The sequence below is a fragment of the Stomoxys calcitrans genome, chromosome 4 (assembly GCF_963082655.1).
Source record: "Stomoxys calcitrans chromosome 4, idStoCalc2.1, whole genome shotgun sequence".
In the NCBI taxonomy this organism is placed as follows: domain Eukaryota; kingdom Metazoa; phylum Arthropoda; class Insecta; order Diptera; family Muscidae; genus Stomoxys; species Stomoxys calcitrans.
The window spans coordinates 184,416,557-184,437,395 of NC_081555.1; the positions used below are offsets into that span (position 1 = coordinate 184,416,557).

General features: G+C 37.4%; 2 protein-coding genes across 3 annotated transcripts in view; one reads left to right on the forward strand and one right to left on the reverse strand.

Annotated features, from left to right (window-relative positions):
• Nucleotides 1-20,839, forward strand: part of LOC106093077 (serine/threonine-protein kinase Smg1) — a 48,894-nt gene that overhangs the window by 18,637 nt on the left and 9,418 nt on the right. For both annotated transcript variants that reach the window (XM_013260057.2, XM_013260058.2), the window contains exon 5: nucleotides 283-1,902. In XM_013260057.2, the coding sequence (XP_013115511.2) occupies nucleotides 283-1,902 (1,620 nt within the window). The remainder of the gene's footprint in view (nucleotides 1-282; nucleotides 1,903-20,839) is intronic.
• Nucleotides 7,036-13,240, reverse strand: LOC106093079 (beta-1 adrenergic receptor). The gene is made up of 3 exons (XM_059366344.1): nucleotides 12,807-13,240; nucleotides 7,528-7,831; nucleotides 7,036-7,463 (listed from the first exon to the last, which is right to left on the reverse strand). The coding sequence occupies exons 1-3, from the start codon at nucleotides 13,238-13,240 to the stop codon at nucleotides 7,053-7,055; spliced, it is 1,149 nt and encodes a 382-aa protein (XP_059222327.1). The 3' UTR covers nucleotides 7,036-7,052.

The window sequence follows — 20,839 nt, forward strand, 5'->3', positions numbered from 1 at the left end:
GTTACCGTGAGTTGTCAATATTTTATGTTCATATACAATTTTTTACATTGGAATAAGTTAAGTCTGTGTTAATGTGCATTTACAAATATTTTGTATTTAATTGGTAGAGGAAAAATATAATTGAAGATTCAATTCATGAAAATGGCGTAATATCGAGAAAATAAATAGAACTAAAACACCCACAACTAAGACCTCGAGCTTGATTATTTATTTAACAGAAAGATCGAAAAAACAAAAACATATCTTTGATACTTATTCTTTCTATTGCCACATTCTTTGCAGGATGCATTGGAAGAAGGTCTGCGCAACACTCCATTAAGACCCTGGAAAGTTATTATTCCTCAACTGTTCAGTAGACTAAACCACCATGAAAACTACGTGCGACGCAGTGTGTCGGATTTACTTTGCCGCCTTGCTGTTAATCAACCACAGCTTATCATATTCCCAGCTGTTGTTGGGGCCCAACAGGAACAAAAAAACTGTGTTGCTGCTGAATCGCAAAAACAGTTGAGTAATTGTTTTGTAGCACTTTTGAATTCCCTTTCCTCACAAGCTCCCAACATGGTGCTGCAAGTGCAGATGCTTGTGTGCGAACTGAGACGCATTACGCTTTTATGGGAGGAATATTGGATTCATAGTTTGGCGCAACTCTACGCCGAATACTCACATCTGTACAACGCTTTGGAAGCGGAATCTAGAAAATCGACTAACAGAGATGCACTTTTAATTAAGTATGACATATTCAGAAAGCATCTGTTGAAGGACTTTGAGAGGATCGTTGAGGCAACAGAAAAAGAAGCCGAAACAAACTATGAACGCAACTTCCAGGAGCGCTTTAGGCACCACATTGAAATTGTGAGGAAGGAACTAACAAAGCCCACTGATACCGCACAACCATCGGAATATTGGCAAAAAATAAAACAACTGTATAGTATATTCCAGCAACGACCCCTCCGAGGAAGTTCTTCCACTATTCGAATTTCAGACGTAAGTCCGGTGCTGGCGAATATGCGTAATACCACAATTTCAATGCCTGGCGTTGATACGTACGAAAAACCTGCGGTATTTATCAAATCTGTGGAGAGCACGATTTATATACTGCCCACTAAAACGAAACCCAAGAAATTATCATTTTGTGGAAGCAATGGCCAAACGTACACATATTTGTTCAAGGGCCAAGAGGATTTACACTTAGATGAGCGCATAATGCAATTTCTTTCTATATCCAACTCAATGATGAGCCGATCGTACGGTTCAAAGGCTACAATAGACTGTTTTAAGGCGCATCATTATTCTGTAATTCCTTTAGGCACACAGTCGGGGCTGATTAGCTGGGTGGACCATTGCACCCCTCTCTTTGCGATTTACAAGAAATGGCAGCAACGTGAAGCTCTATTAAAACAACAGCAAAAGGAGCGGCAGAATTCTAAATCGTATGAACCCGTCTTACAAAGTCCCACGGCGGCCGCAACATCTCGGCCCTCGGAATTGTTCTACAATAAGTTGACGCCGCTTTTAGCTGAACGTAATATGAAAGTTTCCGATCCCCGCAAGCAATGGCCAATTGCAATATTGAAGCGGGTGCTGCGCGAGTTGAGTTCAGAAACACCTGGAGATTTGTTGGCAAAGGAAATTTGGTGCTATTCTACGAATTCTGTAGATTGGCGTAAATCAGTGCGTCGCTATACCATGTCAATGGCGGTTATGTCTATCATAGGATACGTTATTGGCCTTGGTGATAGACATTTGGACAACATCTTGATTAAGCTGGGAACTGGAGAGATCGTTCACATTGATTACAACGTCTGCTTTGAGAAGGGCAAGTCTTTGAGGGTTCCAGAGAAAGTTCCTTTCCGCATGTCTCAAAATTTAAAAGGTGCCCTCGGCCTAGTGGGAACGGAGGTAAGTGCCATCGAAACGCCAAGTTTCGTGTATTTTTTTTTTATTTCTAGCAAATTATCTGAAGCTGTATAAACGCTTTTCTCAACTGGTTGAATACAAACCCTATATTGGTTTCAGCTGGACAAATAAATTCACAAAAAAAAATCTAAAAAAATATTTACAAGTATCAAAATTGGCTCCCCTGCCATAATACAAATTTGCCCATGAACATTATACTTAAGAACAGGGCAAACATGCTGTCAGAATCAAGTTTAAGCTCAATGGGCCTCCTTTTTATAGCCGAGTCCAAACGGCGTGCGCAGTGTGACACCTCTTTAGGAAGAAGTTTTAACATGGCTGCCATACAAAATGGTACAGTACCTCACAAATGTCGCCAGCATTTGGAGGGGTTAACCACGGCTGAAAATTCTATTGATATTCTCGCCAGAATTCGAACCCAGGCGTTCATTGTCATAGGTGGATATGCTAAACTCTGCGCTACGGTGGCCGCCAGCACCCAGTCATAATACACAAACAATAAGTAGGTTAACGATGATAGTAAGTGATACTTGTACATGTACTCTGTATTATTAATGTAAACTCCTATTCAAATAATGCCAATTGATAACTAAGGGACAGATACTCGACATAATATTCCAATTTCAAGTGGACCTGTTTAAAAATACAGCATTTATACAGGCTTACCGCCCGCCCATATTTATTGATTTTGTGGAACATAAGTAAACTGAATTTTAGGAAATCATAAAATAATCTAAGAACTGCTGTACATATTACGATTGGAATCATGCATATTAACACGATAAATAAAGCACAGGATCTAAGAACAGCTGTACATATTACGATTGGAAGCATGCATATTAACACGATAAATAAATCACAGGATCTCATTCAATGTCCGTTTAACCAATGCTATTTGTTTTAAGTTTGTACAAAGAAAAACAACTTCGAGACCATACACTACTTGGTATAGCAAACGACTATAAGTAGGACATCTTCTTACGGAAGTAAGCAAGTAGATATTCGTAGATAAAGAATAAACAAAAGAGGGCCGAAAAGAGATTCTCGGAGAATTCCATATTGTAAAGAAATATTAATGATGCTATCCCGCTTTCCACTACAAATTGGATCCCTCCCCTCAAATACGGACAAATTTTTCTGCAGGCTGTTTTTGAATAATTTATTTGGCTTCTCAGGCTCGTTATCAAAATACAAGGGCGTAGATAAACTACAGAAAGACAAAAATGTTAAAGTTCACAAATAGACTGGTTGCCGCCATCTCATCACCTCATCTTTTGTTGTGAACTCGTTTGACTCAATGTTACATTTTCGGTTTTTAGTTTGGTTAAAGTTCCTAAAAATGTGTCAATAAACCTTTCAGCTGGACCTTTTGACATGAGATAAAATTTCAGGCATCGGATAATAATTGCGACCTCTAGAGGCTCAAGAAGTCAAGACCCAAGATCGGTTTATATGACAGCTATATCAGGTTATAAACCGATTTGAAGCATTCTTGGCACAGTTATTGGATATCATAACAAAACACGTCGTGCAAAATTTCATTCCAATCGGATAAGAATTGCGCTCTCTAGAAGCTCAAAAAGTCAAGAACCAAGATCGGTTTATATGGCAGCTATATCAGGTTATGGACCGATTTGAACCATACTTGGTACAGTTGTTGGATATCATAACAAAACACGTCGTGCAAAATTTCTTTGAAATCGGATAAGAATTGCGCACTCTAGAGGCTCAAGAAGTCAAGACCCAAGATCGGTTTATATGGCAGCTATATCAAAACATGGACCGATATGGCCCATTTACAATACCTACACTAATAAAAAGTATTTGTGCAGAATTTCAAGCTGCTAGCGAGTAGTTACAAACATAATGATGAAATTAGTATACCCCCCCATCCTATGGTGGAAGGTATAAAAACCCCAAGCGAAAATTCAACATACGATTCCAAATGTGTTATATTCACTTAATGGTTAATAAAAACGAAGTATGTAAACCGTGTTTTACGGTCAATATCTCAATTCGTTTATAGGTTATGTGGCTTTTCGTGAAAGTTATATAGGTTATTTGTTTATAGGTTATGTGGCTTTTCATGAAAGTTATAGGCTTGAAACATTTTCCGTTTTGTGGTATGATTGAAAAAAAAAGAAAGAAAAATTTTAATTTTTTTACAAATATATAATTTTAAAGTGGTTTTGCGTAACCTTTTTTAATATTTAAATAATTATTTTAGTCATTAATAATAATAATTTTTAAGAAAAAAAAAGATAAAAGTCATCGCCCTAATGGCTATATTAAATTTTTCGCTGCATATTTCGTCACCCAAATTTCGATGTTTTAGAAACAGATCTCTCCTAGGGATCCCAAAGTCGACTTTCGACTAATCGATTAGTCGACTTTTTATGTAAAAATCGAAAGTTCGAAGTCGACTTTCAATGATTAAAAAGTCGAATAATCGATTTTGAAGTCGCACAGTCAAAAAGAAGGCTGCACAGAGACACAACTTTTGCTTTGCTTATGTTGCTGCTAGGTTGCCTCCAATTCCAATACATGAACGAATCGATCAATATTTTAAAGTAGTTCCCATATAAGGGAGATTAGAGAGAAGAGAAGGGAGATCAAGGAATAATCCTTGATAATGCCGGATACATAAATCGGATGGAATAGAGATTTTTGTGTTTCTTTTTGGGTTTTTAAAGATAAAGTGATAGAAAATATAAGTTCGTTATTAGTATGTGAGGTAAAATGTGATGTTCTACTTGGATTTTAACATTCAGAAAAACACTAATTGAAAGTCGGCTAGGATATGTAGACCATTTCAAGCTTTAATTTAAATACAAAAAAGAGGAAAATAAGCGGAAATGTAAAAACATTTGAAATTTAGTAGGTTCGATATAAAAATTCGCCAATTTTGCATTTTCTTAATACCTCCCCTTTATGAAAATACAAAAATTATAAATCTGCGCAACATCAAAATGTAACGTATTTTGATCGTTTTCATGGAAAATTATTGTTCTTTCTTGTGGTGTTTGTTTGCGCATTCGCACACCCTGTCAAATGAATCAACGATTCTTGCCCACAGGCATTTTCATTAATTTTACGTTTACTTGTCGTTTCCATGGATTCTATCTTCTTGGTGAGTGCCGCCAATGCATTCATCAAACAATCCATTTTCTCTGCATGTTGTCCATTTGTGGATTTGCATCAGTTCCTCCGAATCTTCAAATTCTAATTGTATTTTGTCGGTGTCCACTGAACTCTTCAGGTAATTTTGATTTTGACTGTCGAACTCCTGTAATCTGGCCACTAGCTCTACTTTGTTACCTGACGTCATCAAATTACGCACCTGGAGCTTTTTCCTTGAGCTCCACCATTGTACACGCGTTGAAGTCCATTCCTTCCTTCAAAGATTTTAGTGACACACGCAATAATCTTTCTGCGACACACGCAGTCACCAGTCGGAATTACTTCAACACGAAGACTTAACACCACAGTCACGCAAACTGGTCTCCTTTTCCCATCTGCGACACCCGCTCGGAAAAACTTTTAGAAATCTTCCCGGAAAGTCTTGCGACACACGCTTTCGAACTTCTATTCGTCTCCTACTCCTCTTCCAGCAATTTAGGTTATCCCTCTTCTAATTATTTGTCAGGATAATTAAAGTGATACACCAAGGACACGTTTACTTAAGAGGTTTAGGTAATTGGAATTTATTAGACCTTTACTCTCCGGTGGTTAAATTAAGACTTACTTCAATAAAAAGTCAAAAGCATATTGTCATTCAATAGAGTTGCCAGACTATATTAATGTTACATAAAGCTTAAATCTAAATACTAGATACATGTCGTAAAATCAGTGTGACAGTATGAAACTTTAAGCCAATTTAGAGCCAAACATTCCCTTTAAACGATCCGCGCCATATCGCTTACAGATCAAGCATAAAATATGTTGTTGTTGTTGTAGCAGTGTGTTATACACTGAGGCGGCAGCCCTTGCCGATGAAGAACTCAATCTGGTCAATCCGGTACGTACAACCGGCTGTCATGGGATTGCATAAATTATGTCACGAGTTCATGCGTGCACTAGAGAAGTAACAAATGCTCTTCCTAACAACAAGTACAAGTAACAGTAAATCATTTAAAAGAAATTCTTCTGCAGCGTATTTCACCTGCACTTGGCAGCATTTTGGGGAAGGAACAAACAGGTTTTCAGCCATGACGTTCTTGTGCCGCAAACATTAACTCTTTGCGTAAATCATTGGACAGTCTGCAGAATTAAATACTTACCTATACCTTTTATTCATCAACTTCGAGTGTGCTTTTGACACAGTTTCGCGAAGTTTAATTTGGAGCACACTGTTAAATAACGGCATCCCTGAAAAGATCGTGACGCTAATTAGGGAGGTTTATAGGAATGCAGAAGCTTCAGTCCGTTTCAACAGAAAAGTTTCAAAAAAAAGCAGTCCTTTCGAGATCAATAAAAGAGTGAAGCAGGGCTGCATCTTATCGCCGACGCTAGTTATAATTCCACTAGATTCCGCCTTAGAGGCGACAAATGCTGAGACATCGACTACGTGAATTATATATGCATAGCTAAGACCATATTGTTGCGAATAGGAACAAAAAATCGACACCGCTCACTATAAACGCCGATATCATTGATGATGGCGATAACTTTCCCATTTTGGCAGCAAAACAACAAAGGACAACAGAAGCAGACATACTCAAGAAGCGCCTTTCTTAAACTCAACAAAGTTTGGAGATGCAGTGAAATAATACAAATGTCAGAATGTTCAACAGAAGTGTGCAACCTATTTTATTATATGGCTGTATATGTTGGAGCTTGACACAAGAGACTCTCAAAGTAGGAGATTTGATTGGAAAAAAAGGCGAGGGTTATGAGAAAAAGAGAAACTATGGCATAAGCAAAACGATGGCAAAAACTCTAAAAACTCCATCAAATAAATTACAATTCAAGTCGCTGACTACCAATACGTTAGATTTGTATAAAAATTTTACGATAGCTGCTCTCAAAAGTATCTACATTACGGTGAGGTAAATAATCAACACCATATTAAACGGAAGTATTGTTGAAAATGATTTCAATAAAAAGATTCAAAAGTTTCAAGTTATTATTTATTATATTTTTGGCATGTTATCTGTTACTGTATAAACGGTTTGAAATCGTAACTGATTGAATAAAAACGCTCCAAACCGCTCCTTGGACTGTTCGTATTTAGTTGTTGGCATCATAGTGTTAGACATCGAACTTCGCTTCTCACACGTCAACGATTTGTTGTCGCAGTCCAAAGAAGATTTCTGATAGCAATTTGGCGATTTACAATGCAACATCTGAACGAAGGCACGTCTAAAATTTGAATTCTTCCACGAATAAATAATCGGATTAAATGCAGAATTCGCCATAGCCAGGGAAAGTGCCGTTTTGTAAAGAAGTGATGATTTATTGGAGACTTCAAACAACTGAGCACAAGCCACAATCAAGTACGGCAACCAGCACAATGAGAAGCAGCCCATAATCAAAATCACAACCTAATTACAAATTAAGTCGTTCAATAATAATAAACAAAAATACTTACTATGTTAACATTCTTACCTGAAGAGACTTCCAATCTGGATGAACCAAATGTGAATTTGATGAACGCCGAGGGTGCTTCAATTGGCTTGCTTGTTTCGAAGCCTCTTTTACTATTCGCCAATACACCATTAGCATTAAAATCCAAATGACTGCAAAAGACGGCGTTATCATGCCAGCCATATACCAAGGTGGTAATACTTCATCAAATTCACATTCGTAGGCATTGCTCCAATTATTCCAGAACATTGGAATAGCTGCCACAAAAGCGCCAAAACCCCAATTAAAGATTATAATAAATAGAGCCACTCTGCGTGTCATAAACCTTAAAACGACAGAAATGAATAAATATAGAAGTCATTCGTTTTGTAAATGGCTCATATCTAGAATTAGAATGATTGAATATCGTTTTCTTATTATGTTTACTTCTTGAATTTCCATTTTTTTTTGCATCGAAATTGAAAAATTTTTTCCACAATCCTATCGTTATTACCTCGAATTACTTTTTTATCCCATTTATTCCGGTAGCCGTGGTTAAAACACACCCATGGGTTGAAAATTGTGTCAATAACTGATTAAATCGAAGGGAAGTTCGCTTTCATCAAACTATGAGTCACGCCCGTGGTAGAAGTTGTAGACGCTTTGAATCAGAATTTAACTGACAATCAAGTTGATGTCACCTTTTGTTACATATCACTTGCAGCGATTTCTTTATGACGGATTTCGTACAAGTTTTTGAAGCTAGTCTTTCCATACACAGAAAAAATAACTCTTAAAAAAAACTTAGATTCCGTACAAGTTTTTGAAACTAGTCTTTCCATACACAGAAAAAATAACCATTAGAAAAAACCAGCTACCAAATTTGATTGTCAAACATTTAATTCTCAACGAATTCTGGCATTGAATCGAAGACATTATTTGTTGAAGTACGTAAGTAAGTCTCTTCAACAGACATGACACACAAAATTTTTGAAATTTCGTTGACTTTCAACAAATTCTTTAGTTGAGGTAGTTGTAAAAATAGGTGTACTACCATGTAGAGCACAAAACTCCTATGCCATTCATGACTTGCAAACCCAGGCACAAGTCCCCCGGTCGGTCAAAAAATATTTTTATTTTTTTGTTAATTAAATCTATTTTATAAAATTCGGCATAAAAAAATTTAATTTCGTGTTCAGGAAAAAATTGTGTTTACTTTTTTTTTAATTTTTTATTTCATCGTAAAGAAGGTGATGTCGGTAGGGTAGAGGATGCGTGCAAGACTACCAAACATGAGATCATGAGTTGAATACTCTGCGGCACCAAAATTTTTAAAGGTAATAGTAGAGAGAGTGTCAGAGAAAAACCCGAGAGCTGCTGTAAAACGAAGGAGGCAAAGCAGCGCGAACCGAACAAATAAATTAAAAACACCACCATCCGAAGCAGAGCACATGCGGCGGGCTAGTAGATGGTTTTTTGTCTTGTCTTTGGGTCGTTGAAATTCAAAATAAATTGTTGCAGGAAAGTTAACAATTTCCGTAGTTGTTTTTTCAACCAAATTTGTTGTTTTTCAAATTTATTATTATCTGTGTATGTATCTAACCATTAGTTGGATTTTGCCAATAGCATAATCAAATCGTCCATCTGTCCTTTAGGTTGGAAGATAGCAAAAAATTAATTTACAATTGATCTGCCGATTTTGGGCCAACAGCGTTAAATCGTCCATCTGCCCTTTAGGTTGGAAGATAGCAAAAAAATAATTGACAATTGATCTGTCGATTTTAGGCCAACAGCGTTTCTTCCTTTTCTATCAAATGTTGAACATGTTATTAAATTTCAATTACTTAATCATTTATTATTAAATGCGAAATCCAATTTGTACATTCATTTTCGCTGTCGGAAAAGTACCTGTTCACTACTGCTGGTAATAGCAGATGCAGTATTATTATTTTATTATTATTATTTATTAATAGATTGAATTCAAATTACAATTCAAGAATAGTATTTCATAAAGTTCTTAAATACAATCTATGTTAGGCTTAGCAAAAATGCTGTTAGCCGTAATACAATGCTTATCACTAAATTGTTGTTTGTTTCTATATGTTTCTTGCTTTTTCTTTTTTCATTTTGGTTATTAAAAACTGAATTCATTAATAATTAATTTTCTATACTTAGTACAATTTTCTATGTATTTATATAGTGATGAGTTATTCGTGCCATTTAATATATTTAATACTTCGGACTCATTAAGGGAATATTTTCCGAAATAACTTTTTCTAAATTCTCTGTATAGTGGGCAGGCGCCAATAAAGTGAAGTGTATTTTCATCTTGATCTGTATTATACATAGAACAAGTGCCATGGGTGTTACTTCTGAATGATCTCGAGTTAAGGTCGAGTAAACCACCTCTAGCTTTAATGATTAAGCTAGTAGCTCGTGAAGATAAGTCAGCAGTATGAAATGGAATTATATTATACTCAAGCACAGAATAAAGATCGTGGAACTGTGAATTTCTTGCATCTGATTCAAATTCACGTTGTTCTTGAATTCTCAGTAATTCTACTATTTTGTCTGAATACATGCATATCGGATTTGTAGCATTAGCAGGAATATATTGTAGGGTTTGGCAAATATTTGACCATTCTTTTGCCCATAATGCATTCAATTCTATGATTTTCTCCGCCAGCAAGCGGGGCAAGCGGTGAGAGCTAAGTCGCAATATTCTATTAATGTAGTTAAAATGGATTCTAAGAGTGTTACAAAACATAGAAGAAAATCCAGTTTCTAGATACAACATGTAATTTGGTGTATTATTAGGCAAATAAAGCATTTTCTTAGTAAAAAAGCGAAAGAGCTTCTCTACATCATCAAACCTTGTGTAACCCCAAACCTGTGCAGCGTAAAACATTATAGATCTGGAACATGCATCGAATATCTTCATCTTATTAGTTTTAGCAATACTAGGGTGACTTATATACTTCGACCATGTGCTATTTATGGCCAGTTTGGAATCCGCAAGCTTCTTCTGTAAGTGTTTTCTAAATGACAAATTGTAAGTTATTTCAACGCCCAGGTATGTGTAACTATTAACAATTTCAATATTCTGATTTCCAAAGCACCACCTTAAATTCGAAGAGATTCTAGAACCTCTACGAAAAACAAGAATTTTCGATTTAGAAAGGTTTACTTTCAAGCTCCACAACAAACAGTACCTCTCAAGTTCATAAATCATCTCTTGTAAGCCCAATGGAGAGTCAGATAATAGCACAATGTCATCGGCGTATAATAAGACTTTGACCGTAGTGTCCGCTACTCTTACACCACCAGGCAATATATAGGGAAGGTCATTCACGTATAACGAAAAGAGTACAGGACTGAGAATACAGCCCTGTTTCACACCAGATTCAACAGGAAAGTATTCAGATGCAGATGCAGTATGATCATGTCTATCAACTCAATCTTTGGTAAGAGTGCGTGTAAATTTTTGTACCCCTAGAGATGTGCACGTTAGTTGTGGGTTCGGGCGTTAGTCACGCGATTCGAGAGTGGGATCCAAATTCAGTCACGTGATCGAGCTTAACCGTGATTAAATGAAAATTCTTCGGCGTAAGCATGAATGAATGAATCACGTCCACGACGCAAATCACTACTCATAGAAAAATCACAACAGCTTTTTTATTAAATCAATAGTTCATTGGAAAAAAAGTAGCTGGGCCGAATGTATCTTGTAATTATTTAAAAATCTGGCTGTGGGTAGTTGCCACAAGTACAAAGGTTGAATCAGAGTTAAAAGTTTGCACCCCAATATAGAAATATTTTTTTTATTTATTAATGTATTCATTTTTAAGATTAAACGTAATTAAAGAGCAGTAGTTACTCTGTATTTACATTATTAGGGTTAAGAAATGGAATGTTTATACTTTAAGTGTAATTATTTTTTGAGAAAATATTCTTAGTACAAAAAACAAAAATTAATTTAATCAAATTGACCACAGTTTACATTTCGACTTTTCATAAAACTGTATTACGCTGTACATACATACAGTTAGTCAAATAACTATACGTACACATCTTAATATGACTCTACTTTGCTAAATCACATATTCAGAGATATCACACTTGTTTTCGCGCTAATATCTATGAAAAAGAAAAAAACTTGAAAAACAAATCAAAAAAGTTTACGTACACTTTTCGCTATTTTGCGGGATTTTGAGCAATTATATGACACTTGGCTTGCCCGTGAATAGTATAGTACATGCTAGGACCACTTCAAACGTTTTCTTCACAAATTCAATAAAACGTACCAAGGTATAGTTCAAAATAAGCCAAGGTCCAGAAATTTATTTGTAAATGCGAAAATTAATTATTATAATGTATTTGTAAAAAATATATCCTCACGTGAAATTGAAAAAAATTGGCGGAAAACCACATCCACGTGTACAAAGAGTCATAAATAAGTATATGAACAGTAAACTTTAGTGGTAAGGCCGAGAAAACCTTTTTATATTGTCGTCCAGAAAAGGACGCTCCATTTTGGTAACAGTGCCCCATATTCCAAAAATTTCGGCAGTTTAGTTGACGTTCTATGTGTACGAATGAATCAATAATAGTTGTATACTACGTCAGAAACCTGTACTTTCAAAAGTACAGTTTGTCAACATCCTCTTTAGAAAATGTTGGGTTTGGCAATGAGTCGGATGATCCAAAAAAATGTGGCAAAAACTAATGAGACTTTAAAATAAAAATTATTACTTCATAGTTAAACCAAGGCATTACCTCCATATAATTTGGGGTGTCCTGGGTTCGGTAAACTAGTTTTTATCGTGGAAAAAAAGGATAAACTATTTTTTTGTATTTAATTGCCGCTCTAAAGTAGGATCCATGAAAAAGAGAAGTCTTATAAAACTTTTTTAATCCCATGGCAGCCGGTTGTACGTACCGGATTGACCCGATGGAATTTTTCATCGGCAAGGGCTGCCGCCTCGGTGCACAATACACTGCTACAACAACAACAACATCCATGAAAAAGAGAAGTCTTATAAAACTTTTTTAGTTTTTAAAAAATAAATACGTGCTCCTTAATGTTTGTAAACTTTTTTGATATGAATTTTCGATAATTATTAAGTTTTTCGCTATATGTGAACCTTTTCATGAATATATGATGTCATGGAAACCGGTTACATATGTTAAAATATGTATTTTATTGAATTTAAGTGCCCAAAATGAAATAAATATCAGTGGAAATATAGCCATTTTAGTTGCTTGACACATGTATAGGCAAACATTTTTGAACCACCGTATGTATATAAATTGATACTCACCTTCTGTAGTGTAAAGCATATACAATTGCAATATATCTATCTATCGATATAGATATGAGAGTTAGAATTGAAACACAACACGCGAATATAATAAGGAAAAAACGAGCCATGCACAAACCAAGCTTGTTTACCATTGAAGAGTCCAGATAAAACCACAAGGTGTATGGTAAAGTTAGTCCAACTATAAGATCCGAAACAGCCAATGAAAGTATAAACAAATTTGAGATCAAACTGCGTAAACGGCGACATGTGCGAATTGCTATAATGGTAAAGGCGTTACCGCCAATTATGAATATGAACAAAACACCATTAATAAAAACCCACGATATAGTGGGCCAACTTATATCAATATGCGTTGAAACGTTATTATAAAGATCGAATACAGTTTCCGTTGAAGACGCTTCCGTAATAAAAGTTTTGTTATAGTTATCCATTGCATTGGTTGATAAGCGCTGACATTGCCACTAGCGGTCCCCAGCAACGCAACATGGGGTTCTTTTTGTCAAATGAAAAAGCGTGATTTGTACTAAGAGCATGAAATATTGCATGCTTCTTTCAACCGTTCAACACAAATACTGTTGTATTGCAGATGTCAATAGGTGAACTGTATCACTGTACGCTTCATTAGCACAACGTGTACCTTTCGTATGTGGGTGTTGGAATGAACTATATGCGTATAGCAGACATTAGCATGGTTCAACAATCATTCATAGATTCGCATAAGCACATTGATGTCGCCACTGATCAAAATTGTTGCATACTACACAATTACAAGTCCATCGTCGGTCGATTATCGTAAAAATCAGTTTGTCGCTGGACCAGTTCAACCGATTTTTTAGAGGATATTGACCGGTTTTTGAGTAGAATGAAATTGGTTTGATTTCTAGCTAGTTTTTTGGATTTTATATTGCATTTTAAAATTAAAAATTCGCTAACAACAAATGAGCTTCGAAAAGACAGGCAAAAATACTATATACATACATGCCATTTTCTCAGTTATCCGAATCTCCCACTTGAAGGAACAAATCGAATCAAGAGCGCGGATGACAACAACCTTTGTCATTCATTTTCATTCAACCATAGGCCGAGTCTTCGGGAGATTGAAGACAGGAGGCGGATTATGGATCAATCCGCCAATCGTCAACTTCTATCGATGGTGTAGATATCGAGCAATCAGAAGCTCTTAATGTTCTGGGCATGAAGTAACAAAGTGATGTCCGTTCCTCAAAGCTAGTATTCGAAGTGTCGAAGATAGCATTCAAGTGCTGGAAATATTTCTTTCCGGTGTAAGAAATATTTCACTCCCTCTGAACTTCAAAATATCTCTTCTTCGTACATCAGGCCGAAAATGGAATATAACCAGCATATATCGGCCGGAGCTCCGAATAGCGAATTTTTTTTCGTAGGCATGGTCCGTATGTAGAATTGACTTCCGGCAGATGTCTTTTCCGTTACCTACGACATCCAGCAATTCAAAACATATGTCAATAAACACTTCTCACTCTTTTAAGCGAATGTCCGCAGGAACATCGGATGCTTAAATCCTGTGCACTATTTTTATTCTAAACCTACCTACTTCTTTTTATGAACCCGGCTCAAACAAAACCCCACATACAAAATTTGGATTCCTTTATCGGCAAGGGGTCAGTGTACAACACACTGCTACAACAACAACAACTATGTTTATGTTCCACATAAAGATTGTGTATGGCTGATGGAGAAGTTAAAAACCACATCACAAGCAAAAACGTCAGTTAAAAACACTCGTGTATTAATTGATCTGTACATGTAATGAAATTCCACATTTTAAAAGTAATTGCTAGAAAATTTGTTTGACCAATTTTGGATTAACGCATTGACTTTACGAGTGAATTTTGCGAGTGACACTCTTATATGTTCATTTGTTTATATTGATAAACCGCGCGAGATAAACTTCACTCGAGATAGTTGGCCAACTGTGTGCTCTTATTGATAACAATAAAATATTCTAATATTGTAAAAATGTATATATACAATGTATACGATATGTAGGAATAAGCGTGCTTACTGATAAAAGTTTGTTAGGACATAAAGCCAAATTTCGATTAGACGCTACGAGCAAAAAAATTTTTGCTTCTCGTCATATAAATGTTAGGGTCGAAAAAATCCAAATTGATAAAAATTGGCAGAGGCTTTCAGATGGTTAATGCAACATTCCATACCGAATTTCGTGCAAACTTTAAAGTGTAAATCGGTCCAATTATATATATGAAAACTATATCTAATTCTGAACAGATTTTTCCAAAAATTCAAAGCGTTTGTCTTTGGGCTTAGAAAGTGACATATGCAAATTTTCGTGATGCTTGGATAATAAATGCGATCTTTACCTTAATTGCAAAAAACTTCAGACTGACTATCAGCACAGGGGTCATCTGCACGTTTTTAGAGACATTGGCTTAATTATCTCGAATTCTGTTCTATTTACGTTGTTCGTTATTGACCGTAAAAAGTTAAAAAGAGAATGGCCTTTAATTTGATGTATGACACGGCCAAAACGCCGACTATATGAAAAATCTGCAATTACTTTTTGGGCAACCAATATAATGTGAGCATAGGGCATCAACAAGCTCTTTCCATCGAGCTCTATCGTTGGCCAAAGCCTTGGCTTGATTCCACGATATATGCGTTGATTCCAACTCTCTCTTATATATATGCTTCCATCCTGGGTGTCGCCACGTACTTGTTTTGAGAAACAACTTATTTGCGTCTCAAACTCAATACCAAGTTGTTAACCACTTAAAAGTAGTGTCAAGTAATCGAATACGAGGGTTGCCTTCTGTATTTCGGGATTAAAGAACACAAAAACAAATATTAATCATCGAAAATCGCTTTATTGTTTCTCAACACAAATAGCGCTCGTATGTCAAAACGTTCTGAGTACGTATAACCTCAAAAAAGTTAAGCTTTACGATAGTCTTGTAAATGGCTACTCTCGTAGGTTTAGAATATTTAAACAGGTCAGAAGATTGCAAAGACGTTGAGTTTAGTAATTTAGCAGAAAATCAAGGCTTTATTCAATATAAATTACAAATACGGATTCGTTGTATAGCTGTCATATAAATCTTGAATCTTGACTCCTTGAGTCCCTAGAGGGCGCAATTCTTATCCGATTTGGCTGCAATTTTGCATGAAGTGTTTTGTTAATAGCTGCCATATAAACCGATTTGGGATCTTGACTTCTTGAGGCTTCAGAGAACGCAATTATTACCCGATTTGCCATTTTGTACAACGGCTTCTCCCATGACCTTCAAAATGCGTATCAAATATGTTGTGAATCGGTCTATAGCCTGATACAGGTCCCATATAAACCGATCTACCAATTTTACTCCTTGAGCCTCTAAAGAACGCCACTGTTATTCGAATTGGATAAATTTTACACTTGTACTATGGTCTAATATTCGATTATGGCCCGAATCGGACAATAACTTGAAATCGCACCAATAGCATAGCAATTATTTTCTTTAATCCTTTGTTGGCCTAAAAAGAGATACCGGGAAAAGAACTCGACAAATGCGATCCATTGTGGAGTATCGGCTATGCCGAACTTAGCACTCTGTTTCTTGTTTTGTCTGCACTTATTGTTTTCTGTTATTTTATTTATTTTTTCGGAAATAAATTAAGAAAAACTAACTATCTAAACCAATAAAACAAAACAAAAATGATGCCTGCAATGCCAGCCATAATGGTTTTCAATATAATTTTTTATTTGCCATTTTCCTCACTATAAACAGAGTACTACTTTCATTTTCCACCAACTTATCGCCGACGCACAGTGGGATGGGAAAAAATAAGTGGATATCCATGCTTTAATGAACTGTTGAAAAGTGTACAAAGGGCATATGAAAGTTCGAGAGCGCAATGCTTTAAAATGTTCGATGGAATTCCATGTGGACCAGGATTAAAAGTTATCTTCAGTAACTTTAAATTTTCAAGTACTACGTTTTCGACAATCCCAGACACGCCTATAAAAGCTGAATTGTTAATTGTGTATGGATATGTTCCACATAAATCATAATAATTATCTGAGTAAGAAGTGCTAAAAAAGTTTGCAAAGATGTCAGCAATACATGAATCGTTATCAGCTACTTTAGCTTTATATCTAGGAAAGTTCGGTAAACTATTTCAACGGCGCTTTGAATTCACAAATTTGTAAAAGGATTTACGATTTGATTTTATTTAACTGCCATATGCCAATTTGTTTTCTTTATTGTTGTTGTTGTTGTTGTTGTAGCAGTTTATTGTGTACTATCTTTCGTCTGCTTGATTCTATTGAGTGTCAAGACCCAGGAACTCCGCGACTAAGATGGGGTGCGTCCACAGGGATCTGGGTCTGAGTCGAGTGGGTCTGGCCGGGCAGTTAAACAGGTGACGTGTATCGTGCGGTCCCTGGTTACAGTCGGGACATACATCTTGCACGTCGGCATCAATCCTAGCTCTGTGGGAATTGAGGCGGCTGCATCTGCCGGAACGTAATTGAGCCAGAATCACTCTGGTTTGCCGGGGGAGGTCGATTTCTTCGGGTGCAATGGGTGGCGGTCGTACTCCAAGGACTACATTCACCCGGTAGCCAGTTAACGCGTCTGCTACCGTGTCTGCATGAATGTTGTTCAGACCCGCTTGATATGCCGCTTGATCTAGAGGTTCTCTCTTATAGCGCTGGACCTCACGCTCTAGATCATGTAGATCTACCTTAAGGCTTCTGGGCGGTGGGTATCTATCCACAAGATGATGATTTGGATGATTTCTGCGATAACAGCCCAAAAGGTATTGCTTAGACAGCATGTAGTTATGTCTTCGCACTGGTAGGATCTTTGTCTCCTGGTGGAGGTGGTCCACATGAGAACTAAGGAGGCAGCCCGTCGCAGTTCGGAGGGCGGCATTCTGACAGATCTGAATATTATTCCACTGCGTGTCACAAAGCTGACGTGACCACACTGGCGCTGCATAACTTACCACAGACCGGCCAATTGCTTTGTACGTGGTCAACAAGGTTTCTTTGTCTGCACCCCAAGTGCTGCCAGCGAGTGACTTGAGGACCTTGTTTCTACTTTTGACTTTATTGCAGATTGCTGTGGCATGTGGGGAGAAAGTGTAGGAGCTGTCAAATGTGACGCCAAGTATTTTGGGACACTTGATGGTCGGAATCAATTCTCCATCGACCATCACAGTCAGCTCAGAATTCACCTCACGCGTATTTGTAGTGAACAGTGTGGCTGAAGATTTGGTGGCGGATATCTTCAGATTTCTTGCAGCGAAATATGAGGCAAGCTCGTTGAGGTAGACGTTCAACCTATCGCAGATGTCATCAATGGGTGGGGGGCCTGATGCCAGGATCGTACAGTCGTCCGCATATGATACGATCTCTATGCCGTCTGGAGGAGGTGGGATGGAGGAAAGGTAGAGGTTAAACAGAGCCGGAGATATCACCCCGCCTTGGGGAACTCCCTGTTTCACTCTACGGTGTTTTGACTTCTTATCCCTAAATTCCACAAATGACTGGCGGCCACACAGATAATTCGCGACCCAACGTTTAAGGCCTGGCTGGAGGGACGTGTTGGCGATGTCCTCAAATAATTTGGCATGGCTGACCGTGTCGAATGCCTTCGATAGGTCCAATGCCACGAGGACCGTCCTATCACATGGCCTGGGTTGATTGAAGCCACGGCAAATGTGTGTGGTGATGGCATGCAAAGCTGTTGTTGTGCTGTGCAGTCTCCGAAAACCGTGTTGATGCTCGGCGAATGGAAATTCTCCTACGAGGCTCGGGAGGAGTAATGCCTCAAGCGTCTTAGCCACTGGTGAGAGAAGGGAGATCGGTCTGTACGACTCCCCCAAACTCGGGTCTTTACCAGGCTTCAGTAGCGGGATCACTCTGCCCATTTTCCAGACATCGGGAACTATAAGAGTGTTCAATGACAGGTTAAGGACAGTGGTAAGGTACTCAACTCCAGGTAAATCCAGATTCTTCAGCATCAATGTAGAGACTCCGTCGGGGCCCAACGCCTTGGAAGATTTGGCGCCACGGATGACATTCGTAACTTCGCCCACGGTAAATTGTGATGGCTGTTCATCGGCTCGGAGACCACGAATACGGCGAATGGCTCTCCTCCTTGCCCTGTCTCTCTCGGGATGCACGATAAATTGACGGTTGAACAACCTGGCGCATCTCTTCGGATCAGTCACGGTTAACTCGCCAAAAGTGACTGAGGTCCTGTCGTCCCGTCTACCGGGGTTCGAGAGAGACTTAACAGTGGCCCACAATTTGCCTGCACCGGTGCCTAAGTTACATTGCTCCAAGTGTTCCAGCCACAAATTCCGCTTATGTTCGTTGACTACCCTGTTTATTTCCAGATTCAGCTCGCTGATTCTGGGGTTAGCGGGGTCCATAGCACGAATCCCATCACGCTCGTCTGCGAGTACCACTGCTTGCGCCGGGAAATTGGGTCGCACTTGCGGTATTCGACCGGCTGGTATAAAGCGAGCGGCTGCTACGTTGATTGTATTCACATCTTGCTAAAGAATACTTTGAAAAGTCAGACGTTGACCCCGAGCGTTTAAACCTTTTATATAATTTATTCTTCTTGTTCTTCAACCTAGATAGATTGGTTGTATTCCATGGAGGACCAGATGTGTTGCAAAAAGTAGTTTTAGGGACAGATTGAAAAATAAAGTCAAGTAACACAGTATAAAAATTTTAAATCATATCATCGATATCTTTAGATCTGAAAATTTCATTCCAATGAACAGAAGAGAGAGAGCACAACAGTACACTTTTTCAATTACTGCAGCTCTTTTAGGGGATAGGATATAAGTAATTTGAGTGTCCGTTGATTAAAAAAAACAAGATCGAGTAATTTAGAAAATTAATTGTTATGTAATTAATTTGAAAAAGACCAAAATTTAACAATATGCCGATACATTCATTAGAAATTCCATTTTCTATCACGGGTGTTAAATCATTTGACTCGGACGAATGAATCCAGTTCATTTGAGGAAGATTAAAATTACCAAGAGCGATCAATGTGTCTCTTGGTTGAGATGACTGAAATACTGATTAAAATAAATATCCTCACATGAAGAGGGTGGGACGTAAGAATATGAAAAAAAATATTGAAACCTTTTTCAAAAATATCTTTACGACTACAAATTCAATGTCCAAGGAATATTCCACAATTATTTCTTCGAAAGGAAATTAGTGGAGACCGCAATTAGCACACCGCCGCCAGATTTTTTTTTAAATTTTATTGTTCCGATCACGCCTACATTTTTAAAATTTGGAATGTAAAGGGTGATTTTTTTGAGGTTAGGATTTTCATGCATTAGTATTTGACAGATCACGTGGGATTTCAGACATGGTGTCAAAGAGAAAGATGCTCAGTTTGCTTTGACATTTCATCATGAATAGACTTACTAACGAGCAACGCTTGCAAATCATTGAATTTTATTACCAAAATCAGTGTTCGGTTCGAAATGTGTTCAAATTTTGACAAATTTTGTTCAGCGATGAGGCTCATTTCTGGTTGAATGGCTACGTAAATAAGCAAAATTGCCGCATTTGGAGTGAAGAGCAACCAGAAGCCGTTCAAGAACTGCCCATGCATCCCGAAAAATGCACTGTTTGGTGTGGTTTGTACGCTGGTGGAATCATTGGACCGTATTTTTTCAAAGATGTTGTTGGACGCAACGTTACGGTGAATGAACACATTTCGAACCGAACACTGATTTTGGTAATAAAATTCAATGATTTGCAAGCGGTGCTCGTTAGTAAGTCTATTCATGATGAAATGTCAAAGCATACTGAGCATCTTTCTCTTTGACACCATGTCTGAAATCCCACGTGATCTGTCAAATACTAATGCATGAAAATCCTAACCTCAAAAAAATCACCCTTTAATATTTCAGAATCGTATACCTTGTACTGAAGCCAAGTTTCAGTAAAAGCGAAAATATAATGATCGAAATTAAAGCTATCTGAGTAAAAAGACGAAAGTTCT

Coding starts and splice junctions, on each gene's coding strand:
- LOC106093079 (XM_059366344.1), bottom strand. CDS start 13,240: ATGGATAACTATAACAAAACTTTTATTACGGAAGCGTCTTCAACGGAA. Junction 7,832..12,806: donor TATGCTTTACACTACAGAAG/GTGAGTATCAAT, acceptor TGTCGTTTTAAG/GTTTATGACACGCAGAGTGG. Junction 7,464..7,527: donor CAGATTGGAAGTCTCTTCAG/GTAAGAATGTTA, acceptor ATTTGTAATTAG/GTTGTGATTTTGATTATGGG.